The following is a 22,915-nucleotide window of genomic DNA, read 5'->3' as shown; positions in this document are numbered from 1 at the left end:
TCAAGTCTAGAATGTTCCTCCAGCAGCCCTGCAGTAGGACCTCACCTCAGAGCCTTTTGCTCTCCAAATTGACCCACTGAGCATATTTAATCATGGTCCCATTGGGAATCTTTAAAAGATTAAGGCCACAGGACAGTTAGGAAGGGGGTTGACTTCTGGCTTTTCACTCCTTTATACTTACTGGGAGCAGATCATGGCTGGAGTTTCCACAACAAGCTCCTATACTTGAGAGCCCTCCTCTCGGACAGGGACCCATGGATTAACCTGATCCCACCCTGAGGAGACAGGAGTATTTGGTCTCTTCTTCAGGAAGTACCCACCTGTCTTCCGCACCCCCACCAAAAAAAAAAAAAAAAAAAAAAATCAGAGGCACTGGAGAACTTAAGGAAAACTGGAGTTTCTTAGGCACTGCACCTACCTCTCTAAAATAGTGGCACCCTCAGCTTTAAGTTTTTATAAAACAAAGTTTCTGCATTATTTTTATTGGAGTTGGTAGTTGTCAGAGGTGGACGCTTGTTCAATCCTGCTGTCTTCTACAAAGGAGGGCCATTTTAGCAAGAGAACAGCATAACAACGATCACAATAAACTCTCTTGGGATTTACCCAGGGAAGCTTGGAACTGTAAATACCACAAACTTGAGATATCCTATGGTCATGAAGCGGTTTTTAGAATATAACCATTGTCAAATATATTTAAATAATTGTCATATATGTTTTCCATAGTGTGATTTTTGTCATAAAACTTAGAGAATTACTTGTTTCAAGCCTTCCTCATATCCAACCTGAAGGTAAGTGAAAACATCAAAAAAGATAAAAGGAGAAAACCACAAATAAAACTTCAAACTCCACTTCCAAAGGCTAAGGAAAATATACACCTCAGGCCTCTGCTGGTGTTTGAGTTAGAGGTCAAAATGGGGGTAGTTCTCGTTGGCCAGATAATCTACTCTTATAGGAGAAGGACCAATTGACACTATCCTGAAGGATCACTTCTGTGCCATGTTTTTATTGGTAACTTCATTCACTCGCTAGAAAAGCAGTTTTGAAAGGGATCTTATTTTAAAGCACAACCTCTATTTTCTGCAGAAGATTCTCTTCATCTTTTGTTACGGGCTCTTTTGTAACCCTTCCACCACCCAAACCAATTTCAAATTTAAAATGACAGAAAAGAAAAACTCTGCCATGAGAAAGGAACATGATCTATGGGGAAAGTTTTTCCTTTTCTTCAATATGATGGCTAGGTTAACCATCACACCATTAGAAAATTTTAGAAACCTACCCAAGAAGCCATATAGGGAGGCCATTCACATAAAGTCCCCCAAACTAAACAAAACTGTTATAAAACAAAACAGAAATAAGAGTTCTCTAGTGTGAGGGAACATACTTAGTGCTTGCAGCCCAATTAATGATCCTAATAGGCAAATATACCTGCTGAGTCCTAAAATTGGTTTCCATTAAAAAAAAAAAAAAAGCCAGACCCCTTACTACAACCAGACCCTTTCCCCCCAGAAAGCACTGAAACAAAAGACTGATCTGTTTATACAGTCACATGAAAAATAAACATCTTTATTTTTTTGCCTACTTTATTTCATTTTTTCAAATAAAATTTAAATCTGTACAAAGTATACTGTTACAGTATATATTTTGTAAGAATCAATGCCTAAAAGAATCACAATACTTCAATAAGCAGTACAGCAGACCTCGCTAGTTTCAGCTTTGATATTGAACAAACTCAAGCCGGCTGATGCACAACACGTTTGCTTGGTTTCCACATGGTGAGTTCCCAGCACTGAGATGGGAGAACATGACAGCAAATATGGTTATATTACAGCCCGACACACTGCGCTTCTTCATGTGATAATAACTGCACATATTTAATACAGAATGCTCAAATTTACTTTTTAAATTGCATTTGCTTACTTCTTAGTTGGCAAAATTCAGCATTCTTAAATGGGGTCCCCAAACAGTGCAAATTAATGATATTCTACTGTATATTGGCACATCTCCAATAAGGATTAACTTGTAAACTCAAAGAATACCAACAACTTAGTCCTAAATTTTAACTAATATACATCTGGTCCATTTAACCAAAATCATTTTGGAAAGATATTAAAGAACAATTCTATTTCTGAAAGGATACTCTTTTGACCATTCTTTAGAGAAGATAAATTTTTAAATTGTCATTAAAATGTTTTACTATAAAAATTTTACAAACTTGATTAGAAATTTCAAGATCATGATTCACAGCAGACAAATACAAACTGTTTATATTCCAACAATACCTATTCTTAGACTTTCAAACAGAGCACAACCATGTCAGCTGTGTTAACTAAAATTCTGAACAGTGTACTAAATTTATAAGTGGTGCTGGGTCTAGCAAGTGTAAATACACAGTATATTTCAATGAAAAGAATTGTCTTCTTTATACTTTATTTGTTTTCCCATAAGGAAACATTAATGTTTACATTCTTTAATAAAGTTAATCTTACATCAGAATATAACTTAATACTGTCAGCAACAGGGACCGCACACAGTAAATAAGAAGCACATTTAAAATAAGTCTGAATTCACATAGATTAACATTTGTTGGTTAATAAAATATCGACAGTATTACAATCTTACAATATTTACAGTAAGAAAAATCTAGAGTAATATATACCTTTCACAGCAGGATTCCATTTTTTTTAAAATTTCTTCCAGTTTGGGATTGTGTATACACGAAAGCTCAAAATAAAGCAACTCTGCAATATAATCTTAAAATAATGGCTACTAGGGGGAAATTCTATCACAACCATTGAAAATAATGGTGACTTCTCACGGAGTCTGTGGCATCTGAGAACCCAGTTAATTAACCAAAGTCTTGCTCAAACCAGCCTCAGTTACCCAGATTAAAGCAGAACTCCGGCCTTCCCTGACTGCTGAAAACCCAACAGATTTTTTTCAACATGCTATAAGAAAAGAGGGAAAATTGGTTTCAGCTCACATCTCATGGCTGGAAGCCTCTGGCCAGTGCACATTCCCCAGCTTATCCTAAAAGAGGGCCGATTTCATCCCCACAGCATCACAAGAGTCCACAGTCTAGCCACAGGGCACTTTGACACCACGCTCACCCATTCCTCAACTCTAGTGCATTAGGATAAGGCATGAACTTGGCCCATATAATACACACCAGCATCTTAGAGACTTGGGACCAGGGCAAAGAAACAGACTAGTGTAGTTTGCACTGAGATCAACAGGAAAAATGGGAAGTGATGCACATTTCCAATTAGAATGAGAAGAAGACCCACATCCCTAAACTGGAATTTGGCCAGGGCATCAGAGTTAGCACCCCCTCTCTGAGTACCACAAGGGATTAGGATGTGTGCTCTGGGCCTCCTCTAAGAGAGAGCATCTACAGTAACACAGTGTGGGACATTAGTTCAGTGACAACTCCCAAGAAAGCAGATACAATTCTTGAATCTGGGTCTGTCTACAGCACCTGAGGTCAGTCATCCAAGCTGTGACCTGTCCCAACCCTGCTTACTTTAAGATATCTGATGGGCACAGAGCACTCAGGGATACGGCTGCTGGCTACTTTGGACTCTAGATCTCACAGGTAATCAACAGGTATCTGGGATTGAATTAGCAAACTGTACCATAGCTCCTTAAACAGACACTGTCAGGTTTGAAATCATGTCAAGCATGAATCTTCACTGTCAGGTCAGAAATCAAAGTGGGAGTCTTCCCACATCAGCCAAGGTTATTTTGTCAAAACCTTAGAGGAGTTGGACAGTTTTTCATGTTGTTAAGTGATTAGTTTACTTATTTCAGTCAAGCTGGATTGGCAAACCAGACTGAACTATTTAGTTAGCTTTGTTTTTTTGATTCTTATGTGTGTGCTAACCCAAAGCTGTTGTATTTGGGCTAAATACACTGACAGAGAAAATTCAAACAACAAAAGTTTTCAGCAAACTTCTGTGGCATTTTCTTTTTGGAAGTCATTGCAAGATCTAAAGGTATTTCTACCCAACAAAGTCTGTTTAAGTGTTTAAGGTTACTTCCTTTTTGGTCCTATACAGAATGCTATGACTTCTATATAGGTCTGAATGCTGCTCCATGTAGATTCCTTCTGTATATCTAAAAATATATACTTTTCAGTAGTTCAATACATGGTTAATCTTCCCACAGAGGAAGATTTTTGTAATCACATGTTGCAAAGTAGAAAAAACATCTCCTTTCTAAGAAAGGAAATATACTTTCCTATTGTACACTTTTGAATAAGCCCAAAGGCATGCACCAAAAATTATTAAAACTAATACATGCAATAAAATGGTGTAGAGTTAGACTTAAAGTGCTGCTTTTCAATTTTTAAATTTGAAGACATTTTGTCAGTTGTTGACTCAAAGATCTTCCCCTACCCTCCCACCCCACCCCATGGCATTAAGAGAGAAAAGTAAAAAGTGTGCATAAATCTTTAAACTATTCTTTACACAGGGGAAAGAAGAGATACATCAACTATCCTATTTAAAAACTGGATTCCCAGTTTTCAATAAAACCAATATTTACTGGTAAAAACTGTGAAAGCTAATACACCCAAACAAATGTTACTAGTAAATAATGTTCTACATAGAGAATAATTTACTTTGGTTTTATGCACCTTCTCAAAAATAACACTAGTGTCCCATACGTCACCAAACTGATGTGTTCCAGCAAAGTTGTAAGGCAAATCTTTTTTTTCCCTAGTGACATCTTGTTCCCAATAGACAAAACTAAAATCTTTTGGTGAGGAAGGGGTTAAGATAATGGTTAACCCCTTGGCATCCTGAGCATTGTGGTTTATCAAACTCTACCCTGCTAGAAGTTGTCAGGCACCCTGACCCCTGCCTTGAACCAGTAATGGCTCCCACATATAGAGATGCCCTGACTCCATATAAATAGCTCTCAGAACTTTGCTTCTTTTTCCTTCTGTCTGGATGTTTTAATGTCTAACAAAGCTGGTTGCAATGTCACATTTTACTAGTAGGGGCCACCCTCTAACAATAATTCCAATCTGAAATATTTGAAGCCAATAGTTAGTTCCTAATTTTATCAATGATTTGCATTAAAATTTTCTCTATGGAGTTTACTTAGAGCAGAGATCCTTAACTTGGGTTTCAGAACATGTGTGATGCCCCTGAGGTTGTATGTAAAATTATCTGTGTACATGCATTTTTTTTTTCTGGGGAGAGGGTTCATCACTTTCATCAGATTATCAAAGGTATCTGTGACCCCAAAAAAGGGTTACAGGGACTTAGGGGGATACCCGTAATTCATTTTATACCAGGATTGGGAAATGGGGGCAGAAAACTAAAAATGGCCTCAAAAGGGGAGGGGCAAATTGCTGATATTTTCCCTTTATTCACATTTGGGATATAAGTGCTTCAAACTAGAAAAAATAAGCTGGTTAAACTCCATTAAAAATAAAGCCACTTTCTAAAATTTTTCATTTTCCATATATGGTAAATTTAGTCTCCAAGAAAAGGTTTGAAGACTAAATTTTTCTCTTTTCCTAAAGGAAATTCATAGTTATAATGCTGAACAACATCCACATTGAAAGATTTGACAACATAAAGCATAGATAATTCTAATGATGTGAGCCTTTAACTTATGATTTTGAGTTAAGGATTATCAAGAGTCAAATACACATTAACCTTCATTTCCCAAAACTCGTCCACATTTAGACAACTACCTAGCATAATTCCACTAGATAAATCTAAAATCTGAACAACTGAAATTAAACCTTCTATCCAAAGTAAAAACAAAGCCACAAGATTCCACAATAGAATCGGCCACAAACATTCACACTATGTCATAAAGGACTTTCTCATTTCAAATACATCACTGAATTTTCAACAGAATTTGCAAACATAAGATCCAGAATGACTAGCAAAACATGCTGAGAAGAGCATGTCAAGAATTAAAACACCACCACCCCCCTATCCAGAAACACACTCAGGCATTCCAAAAATAAACCAGATCTGAAAAGAGGAGAGGCCTCTCGCTTGGTTTTAAGTATGAGGTGCGTAAAAAGCTATGAGAAAGGGAATATAAAGTAAATTAAATAACTTACAAAAAAAAATTTTAGCCAAAAACATACCTCTCTGCTCCATTGGTAAAACTGTTGATTTTTTTTTTTTTTTTTTTTTTTTTTTGCAATTCTGAACACTGTGTTGCACAATCTCACTAAGACAAAAAAATATGTTCACAGGTACACTTTTTGTTCTTTTCTTTCTAGAGCACATCTTTGAGGTCATAAGACTGCATCTGGTTAAAATAAAGTCTCTTACCCCTTGATGCCCTTCCCCCTCAAAAAGTGATTCAACCCTGAATTCCAAAATGGAATATTCATTTAATATAATTATGTCAATATCAGTTGTATCACATAGACAATGAGGAAACTATATGAACATTATGGAAAACTACATGAAAGAGGGAGCTGCCATTTAAAGCCACCCACTTCACTTCCAGCTGTTTAAGCATGTACCCAGCTAGACTCAGATCTCACAGACTTCAGTGAAAACAGACCAACGCTCCAACGCCAGGCCATCTCAGGCCAGAAGTTGGATCTCAAAGACATCATTCCAAACACACACACATATATAGTTCCTAAACTTTAACTCTATTTAAATAGTTTAATAAAACTCACATTTACAAAGGATTTTATTGGCAAATAAAGGCCCATATTAAAAATTTTATCAAAACAAATTTTTGTTTTAAATAGCTAACACTAAGAAATATTTTCTTGGCCTTATAAAGCATATTTAATTGCATATAAGTTTTGCTTTGGGTGGGATATTGAAAACATAATTCTGCAAGAAATTAGAAAAGACTAGAAACAAAAGTGAAAGTGACTAGTCTTAACTTTCAAAAAATCAAGTGCAAAGATAAATAGTGCAAATAATGAAAACTAGAAATTTTACAGGCAACTTTATATAGTCTTTCCTGCTTTTGCACTTTTACATATTGACAACTTTATAAACCCTAACAACTGTATGCAGCATGGAAATGGGCTATCATTTATCTCCACTGACTGGACTTAAGGAAGTCTTTCAGAAACTTGTCTCACAGTCATTTAAATAACTGGTTCTTGACACAGGTTTGGGAATTCACTTCTTTATAAACAACTTCTAAGGGAGGGGCTATTTAAGAAGGCTCTGCACTGACTTAAACAAGTTATAATACGTAACTGTATTATAATTTAAAATCTGACACACAATAAAATGTGGGCATTCTACTAAGTGCCAACTCTACAAAATAAGCTATAGTAAAAATAATCCAGCTATTGTTAATAAATTTGATATTCGTAAAAAAGAAAAATTTCTTTCCAAGTATAAAATCAGAAGCTCTTTTTTTTGGGCTATTTTTAAAGAGATTTTTATAACTAATTTATAGAGGTACGAGTAAGATGAAACTTGAAAGTAATCTGTCAAAATCACTGGGAATAAATCCATACTAAATTTGACAAGAGTTAATCCAAATGGACTTAAATTTTGTAACTTCAAAAACAAATATTATAGTAATTTTTTATCATAAATAATTTAAAACACTACTAGGATAATGGGAACAAAAATCTAAACACTATCAGCTCAACCTACAAAAGACATTATGAACCTCCAAGATGTACTAAATTATATTATTAAATCTGCCACCACTGAACTCCTGAATACTATAATTTTAAAGTAAAAAAGTGGGAATACAAACAGAAACATAAGTTTGGGGGGTATATGGTCTAATTTTAGAAATATAGTATTATTGAGGGCTTTATGAGGTTCACAAGATTATATGGTAACTAAGATTGCAGATGTAAAAGAAATAGAAAAGCTACTTAAAATTGCAATTTAGTGTTTTTTACCTGGTTTACTGTCCTTTTCTAAGAAATTTACGTGGACCAAAGGCTCAAAGTTCTATAAAAGCAAGTAATAATACGGGTCTTTGTTGATAGCAAAATCAAATAATTTGATCTAAGGACCACTGTGAAAAGTAAAGGTAAACTACATTGTAACCAAAGTCCAAGAAAACAGATAGTCTGTATGATAAATATTTCTGATAGTTTAAAAAGGGTAACTGAAAAAGTTTGAAATTTTCTTTTCTTCTTTTTCTCAAAATAAGAAGTCCCCCGCACCAACTTGCCATAACTAGAAAAGCTGCCATGCCACAATTGTGCTACTTAATTTGTCCCAGAAAAGCAAACATCCTACATATGAAAACAGATTTGTATAATGCATCATCATCATAACTCTAGCTATAGATTAACAGCTTTCTCATAACAAATGAGGGACCCATTTTCTCTGGCTTTGTTGCAACTTCTTTAGTGAAGATCAACTTCATTGTTCTTAGCAAACAATTCTCATTCAGACTCCATCTTAGTACCTTTTCCTACCTCCAATAAAAATTCCTCCCACTTTACCTCCAAACCATTCCCTTATATACCTCTCACAACCCCATTCAAAAACACATTAAACAGCTCTCCCCTTTCTGTTCTCAAATTTCCAAACCAGTAAGTCTCAGTTCCCAGTAACTAACCTAAAATACACATACTTCATACTCTCTTCAATTTACAAATTTCTTAACAAACATTAATTTGATGCCCTTCAAAATGCCAACTTAAGACTATGGGAAACACAGCAGTCAGAAAAAACTGTCCAATTACCTCATAATATAGAAATCTTTCTGGATCATCAGTTAGCTATGTTCTAAGGCAGGAGTCAGCAGTTTCTTTACTTCTCTTGAAGGGGGTAAGCTTGAGTGCCACTGGCAGGCCTATGGCAAGAAGAATAAAAAAAGAAAAGGAAAGAAACAAGGAAAAAGGATGATAGGAGAGAGAAGATGCCAGATGTTTATGTTAAGGAGGTAGGTCAAGTGCCACCAACAACTACCTGCACTGAAAATTGCCAATCCACTCCAGCTGAATGGGAGTTTGACCCAATCTTAACATGTGTCTAATACATCATTAGCTGATGGACATCACTGTTTGAGCTAGTCAAGGTGAATAGGTAAAGTCACCTGTCCCATAACTTTAACTGCCACTTCATGATAAGGATATCTTTTCTTAAATCTTCCTAGGATCCTTCTGTGTTAATCCATCTTAAACCAAAACACATACTAACAAGAGTATTTCCATGTTTTTCACAATTCTAGAATATAAGGACTTGGTCCTTGAACTTGGAGGCCTCTTCAATTATTAAAGTGGACCCTAAATTAAGAAAATTAAACTCTTTAGCTTAAAATTTTTTCCCATGAAATGCTACAAAAATTTAAATATGTAAATTATTAATAATCAAAACAAAGTATGTATTAATGAAAATACAAAACAAAGTATGTATTCAACGTAAAAGTCTTGTGATTCCAAAATGAGTAAAGTATTTCTGATCTATAAGAACCAACTTTATTTTACATAGAGGATCACCACCATGTTTCTACCTATCAAGACAATTTTCCACAAAAGCAAAGGACATTAGGAAAATAAAGAAAAAAATGATAAATACCAAACATAGTATGAGGGCAAAATAAAAATGAATAAATAAGATGAAATTCTTGTTAAGAAAATGTTTAACAAGTGACCTTTGCCACTTAACTTTCTTAAAGACATAAATTGCCTACACCATTCATTCAACATCAAAACTTGGTAGTTATTTTAGCAGATGAAAGATGACAAACTGTTGGCTTGGAACCAATCATATTTTTCTTCTTTCATCTGGTTGTTCTTGCTTCATGAAATTCTGTCCGATTTATGCTAATGCTAATTTAGATTATCTTCACTTAGTCCATAATGAAATTTCTGTTCAAAAAGAGCCTGTCAAATGCTCTATGCCTTCAATTTTGTTCTTGCTTTAGAATCAAATAACTTAAGTATTAAAATTATTTTTTCTTAAAAATATATTACAAATTCTGCAAAGATGACTCTATATAGTGATCAATCCTGCTGGATGAAAACAGTAATTTTAATAGCAGTGATCACCTTAGTTTTATAGTATACTTCATTATGAATGGCCTAAGTTTGGTTAACATGCAATGAAGAAAACAAATATTATAATGTATGATTTCAAAAATGATACGCTGTAATGGACAACTTTGCACAAATAACTTTGGTGGATTTATTTGCTTAAGCAATTCCAATAAATTTTCTCTCCTATTTAATCCACATTCACCGAATATGTGTATCTGTGTATGTGTATCTCCAAATTATTAAGATATTAAAATTTAGGGATAATAACTACAAATGTTATACTCAGAGTTAACAACTGTTCCAAACCTAAGTTGCTAAAGATGCCCTTGTTTTAACATTCTTTTACATTGAAAACGATGTCTCATTCTCATATTCAAAAGACTTTGAATAGGGGAGAAAAGTCATTAGATTTGGTATCTCACTTTTTATGGGGGAAAAAATCTTAAAAGTATGCTCACATGTAAAATAAAATGCACTGTGGAGCAACAAAAGTTACTGTAGCAACTTTCAGAAAGCCCCATTCTAAAATTGTCTGGAAATGTGTGTGCACATACATGTGTGTAACATGAAAAAATGAGTGGGAATATTGTAGAAAAGAGGGTGAACCATAGGTAGGAGATAAAAATAACCATGCCCATGTTGGGGTCACCAGAGCTGGTTGATAACCCAAAATATCATTAAAAAAATGTTAGTTTAGAAATTTTCAACAGTGCCAAAACGTAAAATGTTAAAGCACAGAAACAAAAATGAATGACATAATCCCCCTAAATGTCAAGCTCCATAAGAAAATAGGAAGAAAAAAGTTGACATAGCATCTTTTTAAATATACCAAATCTTAACTGACTTAAAGATGATATAAAGTGCTTGGGCCATGATACCCACCCAGATTCTCATTATCAACAGATTTACCTTTCCCCCCCCTTCCACCCAAATTTAGTTCAGTTTTCCTGCAGAAAAAGTACAGCATCCCTATATTAATAAGAATAAGAAATGAAAACAGTGAGTACAACTGATATACATCCATTGACTTTTATTACAAATGTACTTGATCACTTGGCTTCAAAAAGTTTAAAATCAATACCCTATTTTCTGTATGCCAGTACAAAGCAAACTGTTTTACAAATTAAATACCTAAAAATTTGACAAAAATATTAAAATTTGATGAAAAACAATTATAAAAATCCTTAATCTTTCTCTTCAAAAAAGGAGGCAGTCTTCCCCATCCTATTATACAATATTAATAATATTCACCATTTTTAGAATAGGTAGCTAAATTATATTTTTCTGTTAGCATAAAAAACTCTTAGACTAATAGATTTTATTTGTATATGCTCCAGTTAAGTTTGTGAATGCCATTTGATTGCAATATAATCAACTATCTTTAATTGAATCCTAATTTGCACTTATTTAATAATTTGCATAGTTTGAAAGGGATAAAGGTTATTCTATGACTAATTATCATAGGCTATTACAGTGCTATTTTTCAAGGCAGTAAGTATTTGCTCCCAAATGTAATTATCTATCTTTAGGCAGGGGTTAAAATTACTAGCAGCTTTCTCCATTACCTGAAAAATCAAATTGGAATAGTTATCTGTCTCTAGACGTAAAGGCCTAAAAAAAATAGTGATATACTTTCCGATTTGAGTCAAATTTCAACCCCTGCATGGGACAACTAGAAAGTGAGACTTTCAAGGTTTTTTATTTCCCTGTTGGTTTTGGTTTCTACTCTCCATGGCTTTTGAGAAGCTGGAAAACAGTTTGTCTTTCCTGACTAGCATTGTCTTTTTTTTCCATTTGGCAAATATTCATCTACCTCCAATCTGTATCTAGTAGAGGAAAAGCCAACATGGCTTTTCTTATGAACTTCCTTTGTTGTCAAAGGCATGTATAATGATTTCTACAGTTCTGGTTAGTTAACTTTAGCTCCCTCTGTGGCTGGATGACTGCTGCTTCTAACATCAGCATGATAAATAGGAGGCACAAATAAAAAGTAGCTTAAAAAAAAAGATTTGGTGATTTAAAAGAAAAAAACAAACAAGTCCAAACACACACACACACACACACACACACACACACACACGAGCATTTCAAATCTGGTGGCTGATCTCTGGATTAAATTACTTGACAGTGTCTCTCATTTTAAAGAATGTCAATATTGCAATGCATTTCAAGTTTTCTTTTATACTTAGGCAAATAATACAGTTTAACCAAGCTCTTGGACCTTAATTGTATGACAAAGCAGATCAATAAAAATAAGGCATACTTGTCAGGAATTAAGTTTTGTTTGCTTGTTTTTGGCACATTTGATCATACTGTCTTCTATGAATAAAACATATGGTCAAATACACCATTTCCTTTTTTGTTTCAGCACAAACAGGGTTTACCAACTAGTAAAATAAAAACAAGGAAAAACTCCAACATAAAACACTGAGATATAGAACCTTGGTAAAGTACCGAGCACCTGGGGGTGGGGGAGGGGAAGGGTAAGGAAAGGATGAAAAAGGAGAGGAGAGAAGGGAAGGTTTGGGAGGGTGCTTGGGGAGGTAAGTGAGATGCTTAAAAAAGAGCATCTTTACAGTCACTTAGTCTTTTCTATGATCACTTTTTAAGTCTTAAAAGATCTGCATGTGGATTACTTTTCAAACCCACTGGCCATAAATCAGACACTGGTTTTAAAATCTTAGTAAGATTGTGTTCAACTGTTATAGTGTAAAGACAATTGCACAATACATGTGCTTCTTGATCCGGTAGGATTCCAAGCAGAATCTGAAGTCTATAGGTAAGAAAGGCTTCACTTTAGGTAACTCTGACCCTAAAGAAAACCTTATGAAAGAACTCGCATCTCAAAGAAAGGACACTTTGCCTAAGTTTGCTGTGTTTTTGTTGACTTGCACTACTTATTGCTGGCTACTATGAAACACTGATCTAGGAGTACTCCAACAACCTGTAGTACAAGGCTTAACTTTAAGAAGCTATAGTAAACAAGAGACAAAATCAAAGCAATTCTCTTTCCTAATTAATAACAGCACAGAGAATGCAGTCTTTTCCATATCACAGTTAAAGTACAGTGAACAAAACAGCTCAACAAACCTTAAGACAAAAAAGTGCAGGTTATTAATGTTTACATGCAGTTGATAAGCATTCCAAATGTCACATTATGCACTGTAAAAGCTCAACTTTACTATATGGAAATAAGAAAAATGCACCTTAGGGGAAGGGGGAAAAGCAATTTAATCATTTCCAGTGATTTTGTAAGTAAAGAAACTCTTAACTACTGTACGGTCACCTCATATTTAACATTGTATGAATATTAAAAGCAAACAATTTAATGGGAAAATGCACAGTACAATGAAAATAGCTTGTTATTCAACACATACAGTAGATCTCAAAAACAAAGACAACACACTCAACCAGGGAGCTTAAAAATATCAAATCAAAACCCAAAGAACCAGCAGAAAAAAAAAAAAAATCCTTCAAAAAGACAACTGTTTGCCTTCCTAGGCCAATGCTTTACAATGTGAGAAGCACTGATACCTTCCCGCTCCTACAGGTGGTGTCTTCTACATACAGCAGTTAGATCTATATGGCTGGATTCGCCAAGAAACAATTCCATCCCCAGAACTCTGTCAGACAAGATCCTTTTTTCTTTTTTTTTTCTTTTTTTTTACCAAAATACTTTCTACAGAATTCCAAACCAAAATGTACTGTTTAAGGCATCTTTTTTATAACATTTTTTCTTCACTCAAAGATGATAGTCATGCAGCAGTTTAATGATAAAAATATATTAATATTTTACTATACAGCAGCAAGAAGTTAGTTGTCAATTAAAAGCACACAAACATCTTTAAATGAAAACCTGTAAAAGACTATCGTTACAAACAATTTCAGTTTGGAGGACACCAGCTTGATAAAGTGCTCTCCTAAGCTTTGCATTTTCATACCCTACACCTTGAATATATGAGTTATAGAACATACTTTTGATAGAAGGCTTTTACACTTGGGGAACACAAATACACTTAGCATATAATGTAGCCAGTAATAACTAGCACCACAGCTACATGGAAATCCTTTACATACACCAACTTGGCTTTCACTTTTAAACTCAGAATCCATGGCTCAGTAGGATAACTAATTGTGTTGCTCTGCTTTTTAACAGGAGGTCTACATAGTTAATAGCACTGGCAAAAATCAAAGGATAGCTTCAGACCTCTTACAAGTTTAGGAGACAGTGCTAGTGACCACAAATAGACTCACTACCTGATGTCCAAGTACAGGTTCACTGGAAATTGCTGCACGTTAGTTTTTTAAAATCTTTCTACACATAATAAAAAAAATATATTATGAACGATACAAGTACATCTCATATACACAATAATGACAAAACACCTACTCAAAGCAAACAGATGCAGAAAAATATTATGGGAGATTTCCTTTTTCTTTCTTTCTTTTTCCTTTTACTATTTGAATAACTTTGGTTCCAACCATAAAAATCACAACTTAGCAAATTTCATTTAAATGCCTTTTTTTAATAATTTCTTCATGTTCACAGAAGTTTCACTGACCATTTTTATATGTTTAAGGTCCAGATGCAATGCATATTGTATAAAAGAGAGCACTTATTGTTTACCTTGCATGAATTAAACCTACGTACCTTTAACTCTACAAACTTCTGCATAACATTTAGACAAAGCTCAGACACACAGCATGCCTAGCCCTCATATATATACACATCTCTAATCACAGGTATATAGGGTGTCAAATATACTATAATAACCTCCATGTAAGGTTTGAAATTTGGTAACAAAATGAGAAAAACTAAAAATATTATTTTACGTGTTCTAAAATATCTCTTTTTTTGTGCTAAAGTCAAATGTTAGCTCAACATGAAAAGGACTTTTATATAATTCAGCAATATTATAATCTTGACCATTTTGCAAACACTTTAATAATAATAGCTTAAACGTGTACAAAAGTTCTTGGTTAATTAGGGAAATAAACACTCAGTTCTTTATATTTTTTAATCAAGTAGGAAACACAGTTCATATAATGTTATTACTTTTTGTATTTTTTTGTTTTTTGTTTTTAGCAGCTGCTTACTGTTTTATATGGTGGATAAAGTGGACAACATCCAGCGATGGGTGGCAAGTCAAGAAGAGAAACTGTCAGTTGGTGGAGGTTCTGTGGGTGGTGCTCCCTTGGAGTTAACAGTTATATCTTTTTTTTTTTTTAACTTTTTAACTTTTTATTTTCTCTCTCTTTACAGTATATTTTCTCTGTGTTTGTGGCTGTGTGTGTGTGTATGTGTGTATGCATGTGTGTGTGTGGGTTCTCATTCAGTTTGATCAATCTTCTTCCCCTTCCTCCTCACCCTGCAGTAACAGGGTGGCAGCGGCAGTCTCCTCCTGCTGCTGCTGCTGCTGCTGGTGGAGCTGCTCACAGGCAGCCCGCTTCTCCCTCTGCTTCTCTTGAATCTTCTTCATCTCCTCCGAGTACTTGCAAAAGGTGTGTCCAAACTTAGCCCACACCTTGTAGGGCACGGTGATGGAGTTGCGGTAGGTGGGCTTCACCTCACTCACTCGCATAAACACACCGTACTTGTTGGAGCCCACATCGAAGAAGAAGCGCTTGTTGTCCACAGTCAAGGAGGTGCCCTCGGGCAGCTCGGCCGGCTCCTCCTCCACTCCGTAGTCGTCGATGAGCTTGGCCAGAGCGTCACGGAACTCGATGAGCCCCTGCGCGGGCAGCGCAATGGTCTGGCCCTGCGTGGAGCCCAGGCCAGGCCCCCGGTTGACCGTCTGGCGGATGCGCAGGAAGCGGCCGCGCTGGTTCTCCTTGAGATCCATGTAGTACTTGCGGTTCTCGCGCACCAGGAACTCGCTCTTGAGCGCCCGGCGCGGCTCGTCCTGTGCCTGGGCCAGGTCGGGCGGCTGGCTGGGGCCCAGCTGTGCGTAGTGCTCGATGAAGTCGCCCAGGTAGTCGCGGAACTCCACAGCCACTGACATGGAGAGAGTGAGACGGCTCTTGTTGCCGCCCGCGCCCACCTCAGCGATCTTGAGGAAGCGGCCCTTGGCGTTCTGCTTCACGTCCAGGTAGAAGCGCTTGTTCTGGATGTCCACCCGCTTGGAGGCCAGCTCCTGCGTCTCGTGCTGCAGCCCCCCCGGGGCCCCGCCGCCGCCGCCGCCACCACTGCCGCCGCCGCCCCCGCCGCCACCACCGCCCCCGCCGGAGCCGGAGCCTGAGCCCGGGTGCCCCAGGGAGCCGCCCGAGCCCAGAGCCGCACCACCCTGCTCGCTGCCGCTGTCTCGGTCCGCCATGATGCTGCGCTCCGCTGCCGCGCCGCCGCCGCCTGCCGCTCCGCCCGCCGCCTCAGTCGCCTCAGCCGCCGCTGCTTTCCCTCCCCGGCTCCGCCTGCTGCCGCCGCAACCCCCACAGCCAGTCAGCCACTCTCGCGAGATCTGCGGGAGAGACCAGACAGACGAGACCCGGTAACAGGGCACTGACTCCCCAGTACAGTAGCAGGGCGCCCTACTGTACGCGCCCACCCGCCTGCCAGCACGTGACCTGCGCCCCCTCCCCGCTGCTAGCTGCTAGCCCCCGTCCGCCCGACCGCCAGGCGGCGCCCACCCACCGGCCCTCACCCTACAACCCTGGCTGGGTGGGGGAGAGGGAGCAGGACGGGCCGCGTCGCAGCTGCTGCTGCTGCCGCCACTGCCACCACCACCACCACTGTGGCTGTAGCTGTTGGCCAGACCCAAGCAGCCTCGGCCTGGGGAGTTTGGGGACTAGGGAAGAGAAGTGGACTTCCATACTAAGCACGGGGAGCAGGCCTAAGCTCTGCTTTCCAGTGACCCCAAAGAGAGGATGTGAGGGGGAGGGGCCAGTGCAGCGCAGCACAGCCTGCTGCAGAGAGGGGACACCGAGTCACGGCCACCCCCTCCCATGCGGGCTTCAGCCAGACCCAAACCCAGACAGGCCTGCCTGTCACCCGGCTGGGCTGTCTCCTACCGCAGAGCCCTGGCCGCAGAGGCAAGTGAGGAAGAGGAGAGAGGTGGTGCGGTGGTTACCCTTAGCTGCAGAAGGGGCTGCTGGGGATGAGGACGGGGCGTCAGCAGCAGTGGCGCGGAGCAGCAGACACCTAGCCTGTCCCTCCCCTCACTCCTCCCCGCGTACACGGCAGCAGGCTCTGGCCTCAGATGATCCCGCTCCCCCCTCCCCCTAACCGCAGCCCCGCACAGTCGGGCGGGCGGGCGGGCGCACTCACCGGTGGGGGGAGCCGAGCAGAGGACAGTAGACGCACCAGGGCCGGGGTGCCCGCAGTGCCTGTTCCCCTCAGCTCTGCTCTTCCTCCCCAAACAACAATCAAAAAGAAACCCCACGCTCACTCAAAAACCTGCAACCAGCACCCCCTGGGACCACGACTGCCTGCCTGCCTCCCCCTCCTCCTTCTGAGATTTGGGGAAGGGGGGCACCATACTCAGGGCTGAGCCCAGCCTGGGTTGCCGGCCAGCTCTGCAGATGATCCAGGCCCTGTCGAGCATTCAGACCCTAGCCCACTCTTATTCCTCTCGGGAAGGACCCAGAATAGAGGAGAAAACTAAGCAGGCTTTCGGAAATTCATGAGCTAAAAATGTCAGGAATTTCCTGGGAAACGCAGTTCCTTACGGGATTCATTAAAGCAGGTTCACTTGCCCCTTTTACTCTTCCTCCCAGAAACTTGTATGTGTCAAGGAGAGCCCCTACCCCCCAAAAGTAAAACATTAAATGATCGCCGGTTTTTATGCAGACAGCTAGATTACCCACCGTTAATTAACCAATGAGTCTTTGGACAGTGACAGCTAAAGGGAGGTCTTCTCTGGTCTCAGAACGGGATTCAGGAGTAAAGGGGCTCAGAAATAAACGATTTCTCTCTTACTACATCTGATGCATAATCTAGGGCCTATTTCCCAGATAGGTAGTGAGTGAATGCTCATACTCTCTTCACTGTAGCCTTCAGCCTTGGCACTGTAGGAAAGCCAAGGCCTATCTCCACGGGACCCCCTGCCAATGCTCCTACACTTTCCTCATCACCTTGTACAGGGGGCTGAGAGGATACAGACCACACAGCCCTACGCCTGGCTTTCTCAAGTATAGATTGCTTCCTCCATCCTAAGAAAAGTGTGCCTATTCCATCTATGTGTTCCATTCCCATTGAGCATACCCCTCTTCTCCCAAAAGTAAGGAGACCTGCCTCCCTCACTCTTAGCCCTAGTGATAACTGAGTACATGGGTTTCCAGCTTCCTGGAAGGGTAAGAAGAGGACTAACGATCAAAAAACCAAGAGCAGTCAAGGGTATAAGCCTTGTTAATGCCTGAACCCTCAAAGCCCCCTAATATATCCCTTCACCCCCTGGGCAAACCTGCCTGCTAGGTATTCACGGCTTCCTTTTTCTCTTAGTAACAGCCCCATTCTACTCAGCATTAGCGACTTCAGCTCTCAGTCGAAGTTTGCTACTTCCCACTAAAAAGGAAGAAACAGGGCAAAGTATCCTGGCCACCAAAGAGCAAACTGGGGCAGTCCTGTGAACCAGTCTCAGAACCACCCACTTATATCCATAGTAGTCCCTGAAATGGCTCTCTGAAGGGGAGGCCCACTCTAAGAGATAAAAACCCAGGATTTGAGCCTCAAAGGAACTTCCCCTTAATTTGGGGGCAATCTCTAGTACCACATAGGGCTCTCTGCATGCTGATTTTTCTGTACTTCCTTGCCTGTCCCCAAATCTGTTGGGAAGGGGACACAGAACTTTTGGAGCACTTCCCATTACACAAAAATACATATGTGAAGAAGCGGAGCCTCTTCCAGGCTCACACAGTAGCGATCAGGACCCTGGATAGACCCCAGCCCCGCTAGTGACGCTAAGGCAGGATCTCCGCACAGAATGGGGCGGGGCGTTATGCTCCCGCTAGTAAACTGAGGCTAAAATCTGGTGGAGTCCGATCTAGAAGGGCTGCTGCTCTTCCTCAAGGGTTCGCTTCGCCCTGAACCAAGCCCCTGCCCCCTAATGAAAACTCAAGGCAGCAAGAAGGCCAATGAGATTGTGATGATGAAGTCCTCCAGCCCGTCCCTGCCATTCTTCCTGCTGATGATCGCTGCCCCCGGGACAGAAAACTAAGTCTCAGAACGGCTCGCCTTCCTGGCCCAACTTCATAGTCTAAATTTCTTGCCCTTGTCCTAAACATTTATGCCCAGGGGTTCTGAAGCAGTTAGAGTTTGGAAGCACCCTGATTTTCTGAAAAAGCAACTGCTACCAGGAACTACTTAGTTCCCCAACACAGAGGCAACTGATGTTTCTAGACAGAACACAAGTTAAATATCATTTGCACACTTAAACTGGGGATTTTAGGTTCGAATCAGCCAACAACTGAGACCCAGATCCCTGCATATAAATACGTACTTACTTATGCTATTCATTATATATGTATAAAGTTTCTGCCATTATATGTCAGTTTCTCTCTTACTTTATACATGTATCTAAAAAGCAAACGAGACTAATAGCTTTTCCAAAATAATTCAATGATAAATTGGATATTTAGCATATTTTCACGACTGAAACATGAGAGTTAATTTCAGGATAAGTCTTTAAGTGCGGGCTTTTTCTCGGATTAAGGAGGAAGGCTCCTTTCCTTAGGCAATAGTGTACAGTAGTTGCCTTAAAAGGCAGCCTGGGAGGAATGATTATTAACTTGCAGAAAAGTCTTAAAAAGTTTAGAACTTTAAATAGAATTTCAAAGCTATATTTGCATTGTAACATTGAAAACCCATTAGAAAATTTGTGGACCTAAAAAGACTTTTAGCTATTTGTTAATTATCTAAACAATATACTGACTTGGTAAATTAAAAGTCTGTTCTAGGGTCCAGTTGTTTGAATTTGTTACTTTAAAACAAATAGTTGTAAAACCAAATTTATAATTCCATGACAATGCAGGAAAGACAAAGGGAAAACGAAATATACTATGCAGCAAATTAATAAGCAGCGAGATATCCACGTTAATGAAAAAATCATCAAAAAACAAACATTCCCTTTCTCCTCAAAATTTGCTTACATTTTAAAAACATGATAAATGTCTCTAGACTTCTTGAGCCCTTTTATTAACACTAACACACATATTTTGAAGAGACTAGAGACTGCTTTATTTTTAATTCCATTATCTCTGTATTTAACAAACTCTTACCAACATAAAACTGTGCACAAGGAAACAGACATCAGGCAGAACAAAAAACAAGCCTCAATTTTCCTCAGCCTAAAATACAGGTGATTCTGAAATAATCTAATTCAGCTTTGGTTTTTTTGTAGTAAAAATCAACACACATTTACAAAATAAACTTGGAGAGAGGGTATCTACCTCTGGGTAGTAAACCCTTTTGATTATAGAGTTCCTAACAGAAACAATATGTTGATTAATATTTTACAAAATCACAAATCTCCAAAATAAAAGAGAAGAACATTAAAACGTGTGTTTTCAAGTGCTCCTTAGGTTAAACAACAGTCTTAAACCAAACAATTATTTTCAATACCTAAATCATTAAAACTAACTGAAATGTTGTACTGCAAATATTCAAACTGGAGGAATTACCCATTTCTTCTCATGGCTATCTACCAGAAAAATTAAGAGAAACTCTCAAGTAAATCTTAACATTTAACAACAACAACGACTAATAGTAACAGCATTTCACGGATCATTTTTTAAAAGCATGTTCCTTTTCTATAGCTCACCTAATCTTGAAAATTATGCCTCTTCAATGCTATTTTAATGTTTAGGATTAAAGATATGAATTAAACATTTAAAATATGAAGAGAACAATCCACGTGATAGAATCCTCGCAATTCCCAAATGTTTTCATTTTAAGCATCTGCAGAAGAGTTAAATAAATGTAGCACACATTCTAAATTCGATAAAAGATTCAGAGAACCCAACATTTGATGGACCCAAAAGGTCCAACGAGAACCGATGTAAATATCAACAGCTCTCTCTCTTCCGCCTGATATTTAAATGGTTTCACTAGTACTCAAAGGAATGAAATCAGCAACTCTCTCCACACGCTAGTCAACACTCCAATTTCCAAAGCCGCAATTCGCAAACGTCAGTTGGGCGGGGGTAGTGGGGGGTCTTGAAGTAATCCAAAAATTCCTTTCCCCTCTGACAGTCTACCAAAAGATGTTAAACCAAATCCAGCCTATTGTAAAGCACTGGGACCTCCCTTCCAAGGACACGGGACACAAGCATAAACACCACTGCGAAAAGCTGTTCAAAAGCACCTAGCCCGACAGAAATGTTAGGGGGCCCAGATCAGAACGAATTAGAACCCTCAGGGGGGTCCCGCAGACACAGCGGAAATGAAGCCGGCATTTATTCAGGGGTAGACAGCTACGAACCAAAGAAAGTTACCCCAGCCAGTCTCTTGGGCCTCTCTCTACCCAAGTTCAAGCTTATGACAGATATATTTGTGGGGTCCCTTCCCCTACACACATCACAGCCCGCCTCCGGGGCCCACAGTCGCTCAAAGGGAAGACCCTTCAGCTACACATCCGTTCCTTCTGCCCTCAAAGGCAGAGGAGCTGTTGAGCTGACCAAGGGCTGTGGGGCAGTAAAAATGCCTTGTTCGGGCCACCCATCTTTGGGCCTAGCTTCATCTGCGATGTCAGCACCAAAAGGTTTTTGTTTTGTTTTCTTTTGTTTTTACAACGCACCCTGGGCGGGTGTATGCACGGGGGGCGGGGGGGGGGGTGTTGAATAGAGGAATCCAGACAGCGGAGCCTGGATTATAGAACGCTCCTTCCTCTCCCCTCCTTCCAGTGTTGCTGTGCTGGGAGTGTCGGCCACGTCTGGCGCACAGTCCCAGGCCCTGGGGCGAAGATGGTCAGGGGAAATGGGGCTCAGGGAATGCTAAGCAAATGGCATCACTGGTGGTCTCCAGCGCCTGCAGAGGTAGGACTGTCTCTTGTCCTTTTTTAAGGGGCGTGTTATTTTGTTCTTTTCTGGGGATAGAAGGGGGTTAATTCGTTTCTCGCTGCGGGGCGGGGGGTGGGGGAATGTTACTGCACAGCCTGGGTCCCCGAGAGGGAGGGTGCGGGGTTGTCTGCAACGGTACAATAATTATTCCCGGGCTGAGAGGGCAATTAGAGAGGACGTGGTGGGCGGCACCTCGAGCTGTGGTAGTGGCAGCAGGGAAGGTCGCGAGGGGCTTACCCGGGCGGGCGGGCGCTGTCCTGCCGCAGGTGAGGGAGGGCGCAGGCTGGAGGGAGGAAGGGCGCGCGCGAGGCAGGCGCTAGGCAAGCGCGAGGAAAGGGGGAGGGGAGGAGGGCGCGCGCGCGCACACCTGTCCCGGACAACGGCGCTAGCCGAGCTGCGCCTCACTCGATCGAGCTCTGCGGGCTGAGCAGGGAGGAGGGCGGGCTGGCAGGCGGGGGCGGGACGCCGAGGGGAGGAGGAGGAGGCGGCTCGGAAGGCTGGCTCGGCTCTCGCTCGTTCTCCCTCCCGCGGGCAAGTCCGGCTCACACCCAGCTTCTCCCCCTCACTCACAGCCCCCTTGGCTCTCCCTCCTCCTCCTCCTTCCCCAGCGGGATCCGCTCGCCGCCGCCGCCGCCGCAGACGGCAAGTCGTGGCAGCCAGACGTCGGCGCGTAACCCGGCGCTCCGTGCGTGACTCTGGGCGACGTCAGCGCGCGCTCCGCGTTCGCCACCCCTCCTCCCCTCTTCGTGGCTCGCGCCATCGGCTCTCGCGTCCCTCGGTTTTGGTTGCCGCCGCGCCGGCCGCCGAGCGCTCTCCCCTCCGCCCCCCTCGAGCGCGTGAACGCGCCCTCTCCGCCGTAGGCGCGTGAACATCCCGCAGCCCAGGCCCTGGAGCTCGTGTAAGGAGGGAGCTGCCTGTGGCCTCTCTGCCAGCACTTCCTCCGCCCACCGCCCGGAGCGCCCCAAG

At 40.7% G+C, this 22,915-nt stretch overlaps 2 protein-coding genes across 2 annotated transcripts; both read right to left on the bottom strand.

The window, feature by feature from the left end:
- Positions 1–1,153: 1,153 nt before the first annotated feature.
- IGIP (IgA inducing protein) lies at positions 1,154–4,433 on the bottom strand. The gene has a single exon (XM_069484107.1). The coding sequence runs from the start codon at positions 1,867–1,869 to the stop codon at positions 1,708–1,710; it is 162 nt and encodes a 53-aa protein (XP_069340208.1). The 5' UTR covers positions 1,870–4,433; the 3' UTR covers positions 1,154–1,707.
- A 9,322-nt stretch (positions 4,434–13,755) lies between these two features.
- On the bottom strand, positions 13,756–22,573 carry PURA (purine rich element binding protein A). Its single transcript, XM_069483732.1, has 2 exons — positions 22,187–22,573; positions 13,756–16,416 (listed from the first exon to the last, which is right to left on the bottom strand). Exon 2 carries the CDS (start codon positions 16,273–16,275, stop codon positions 15,304–15,306), a length of 972 nt encoding a protein of 323 aa, XP_069339833.1. The 5' UTR covers positions 16,276–16,416; positions 22,187–22,573; the 3' UTR covers positions 13,756–15,303.
- Positions 22,574–22,915: the final 342 nt, after the last annotated feature.

The sequence above is a fragment of the Eulemur rufifrons genome, chromosome 10, assembly GCF_041146395.1.
Source record: "Eulemur rufifrons isolate Redbay chromosome 10, OSU_ERuf_1, whole genome shotgun sequence".
NCBI lineage: Eukaryota > Metazoa > Chordata > Mammalia > Primates > Lemuridae > Eulemur > Eulemur rufifrons.
Note: the sequence above shows the minus strand (reverse complement) of the source record. Positions and strands in the feature narration are given on the sequence as shown.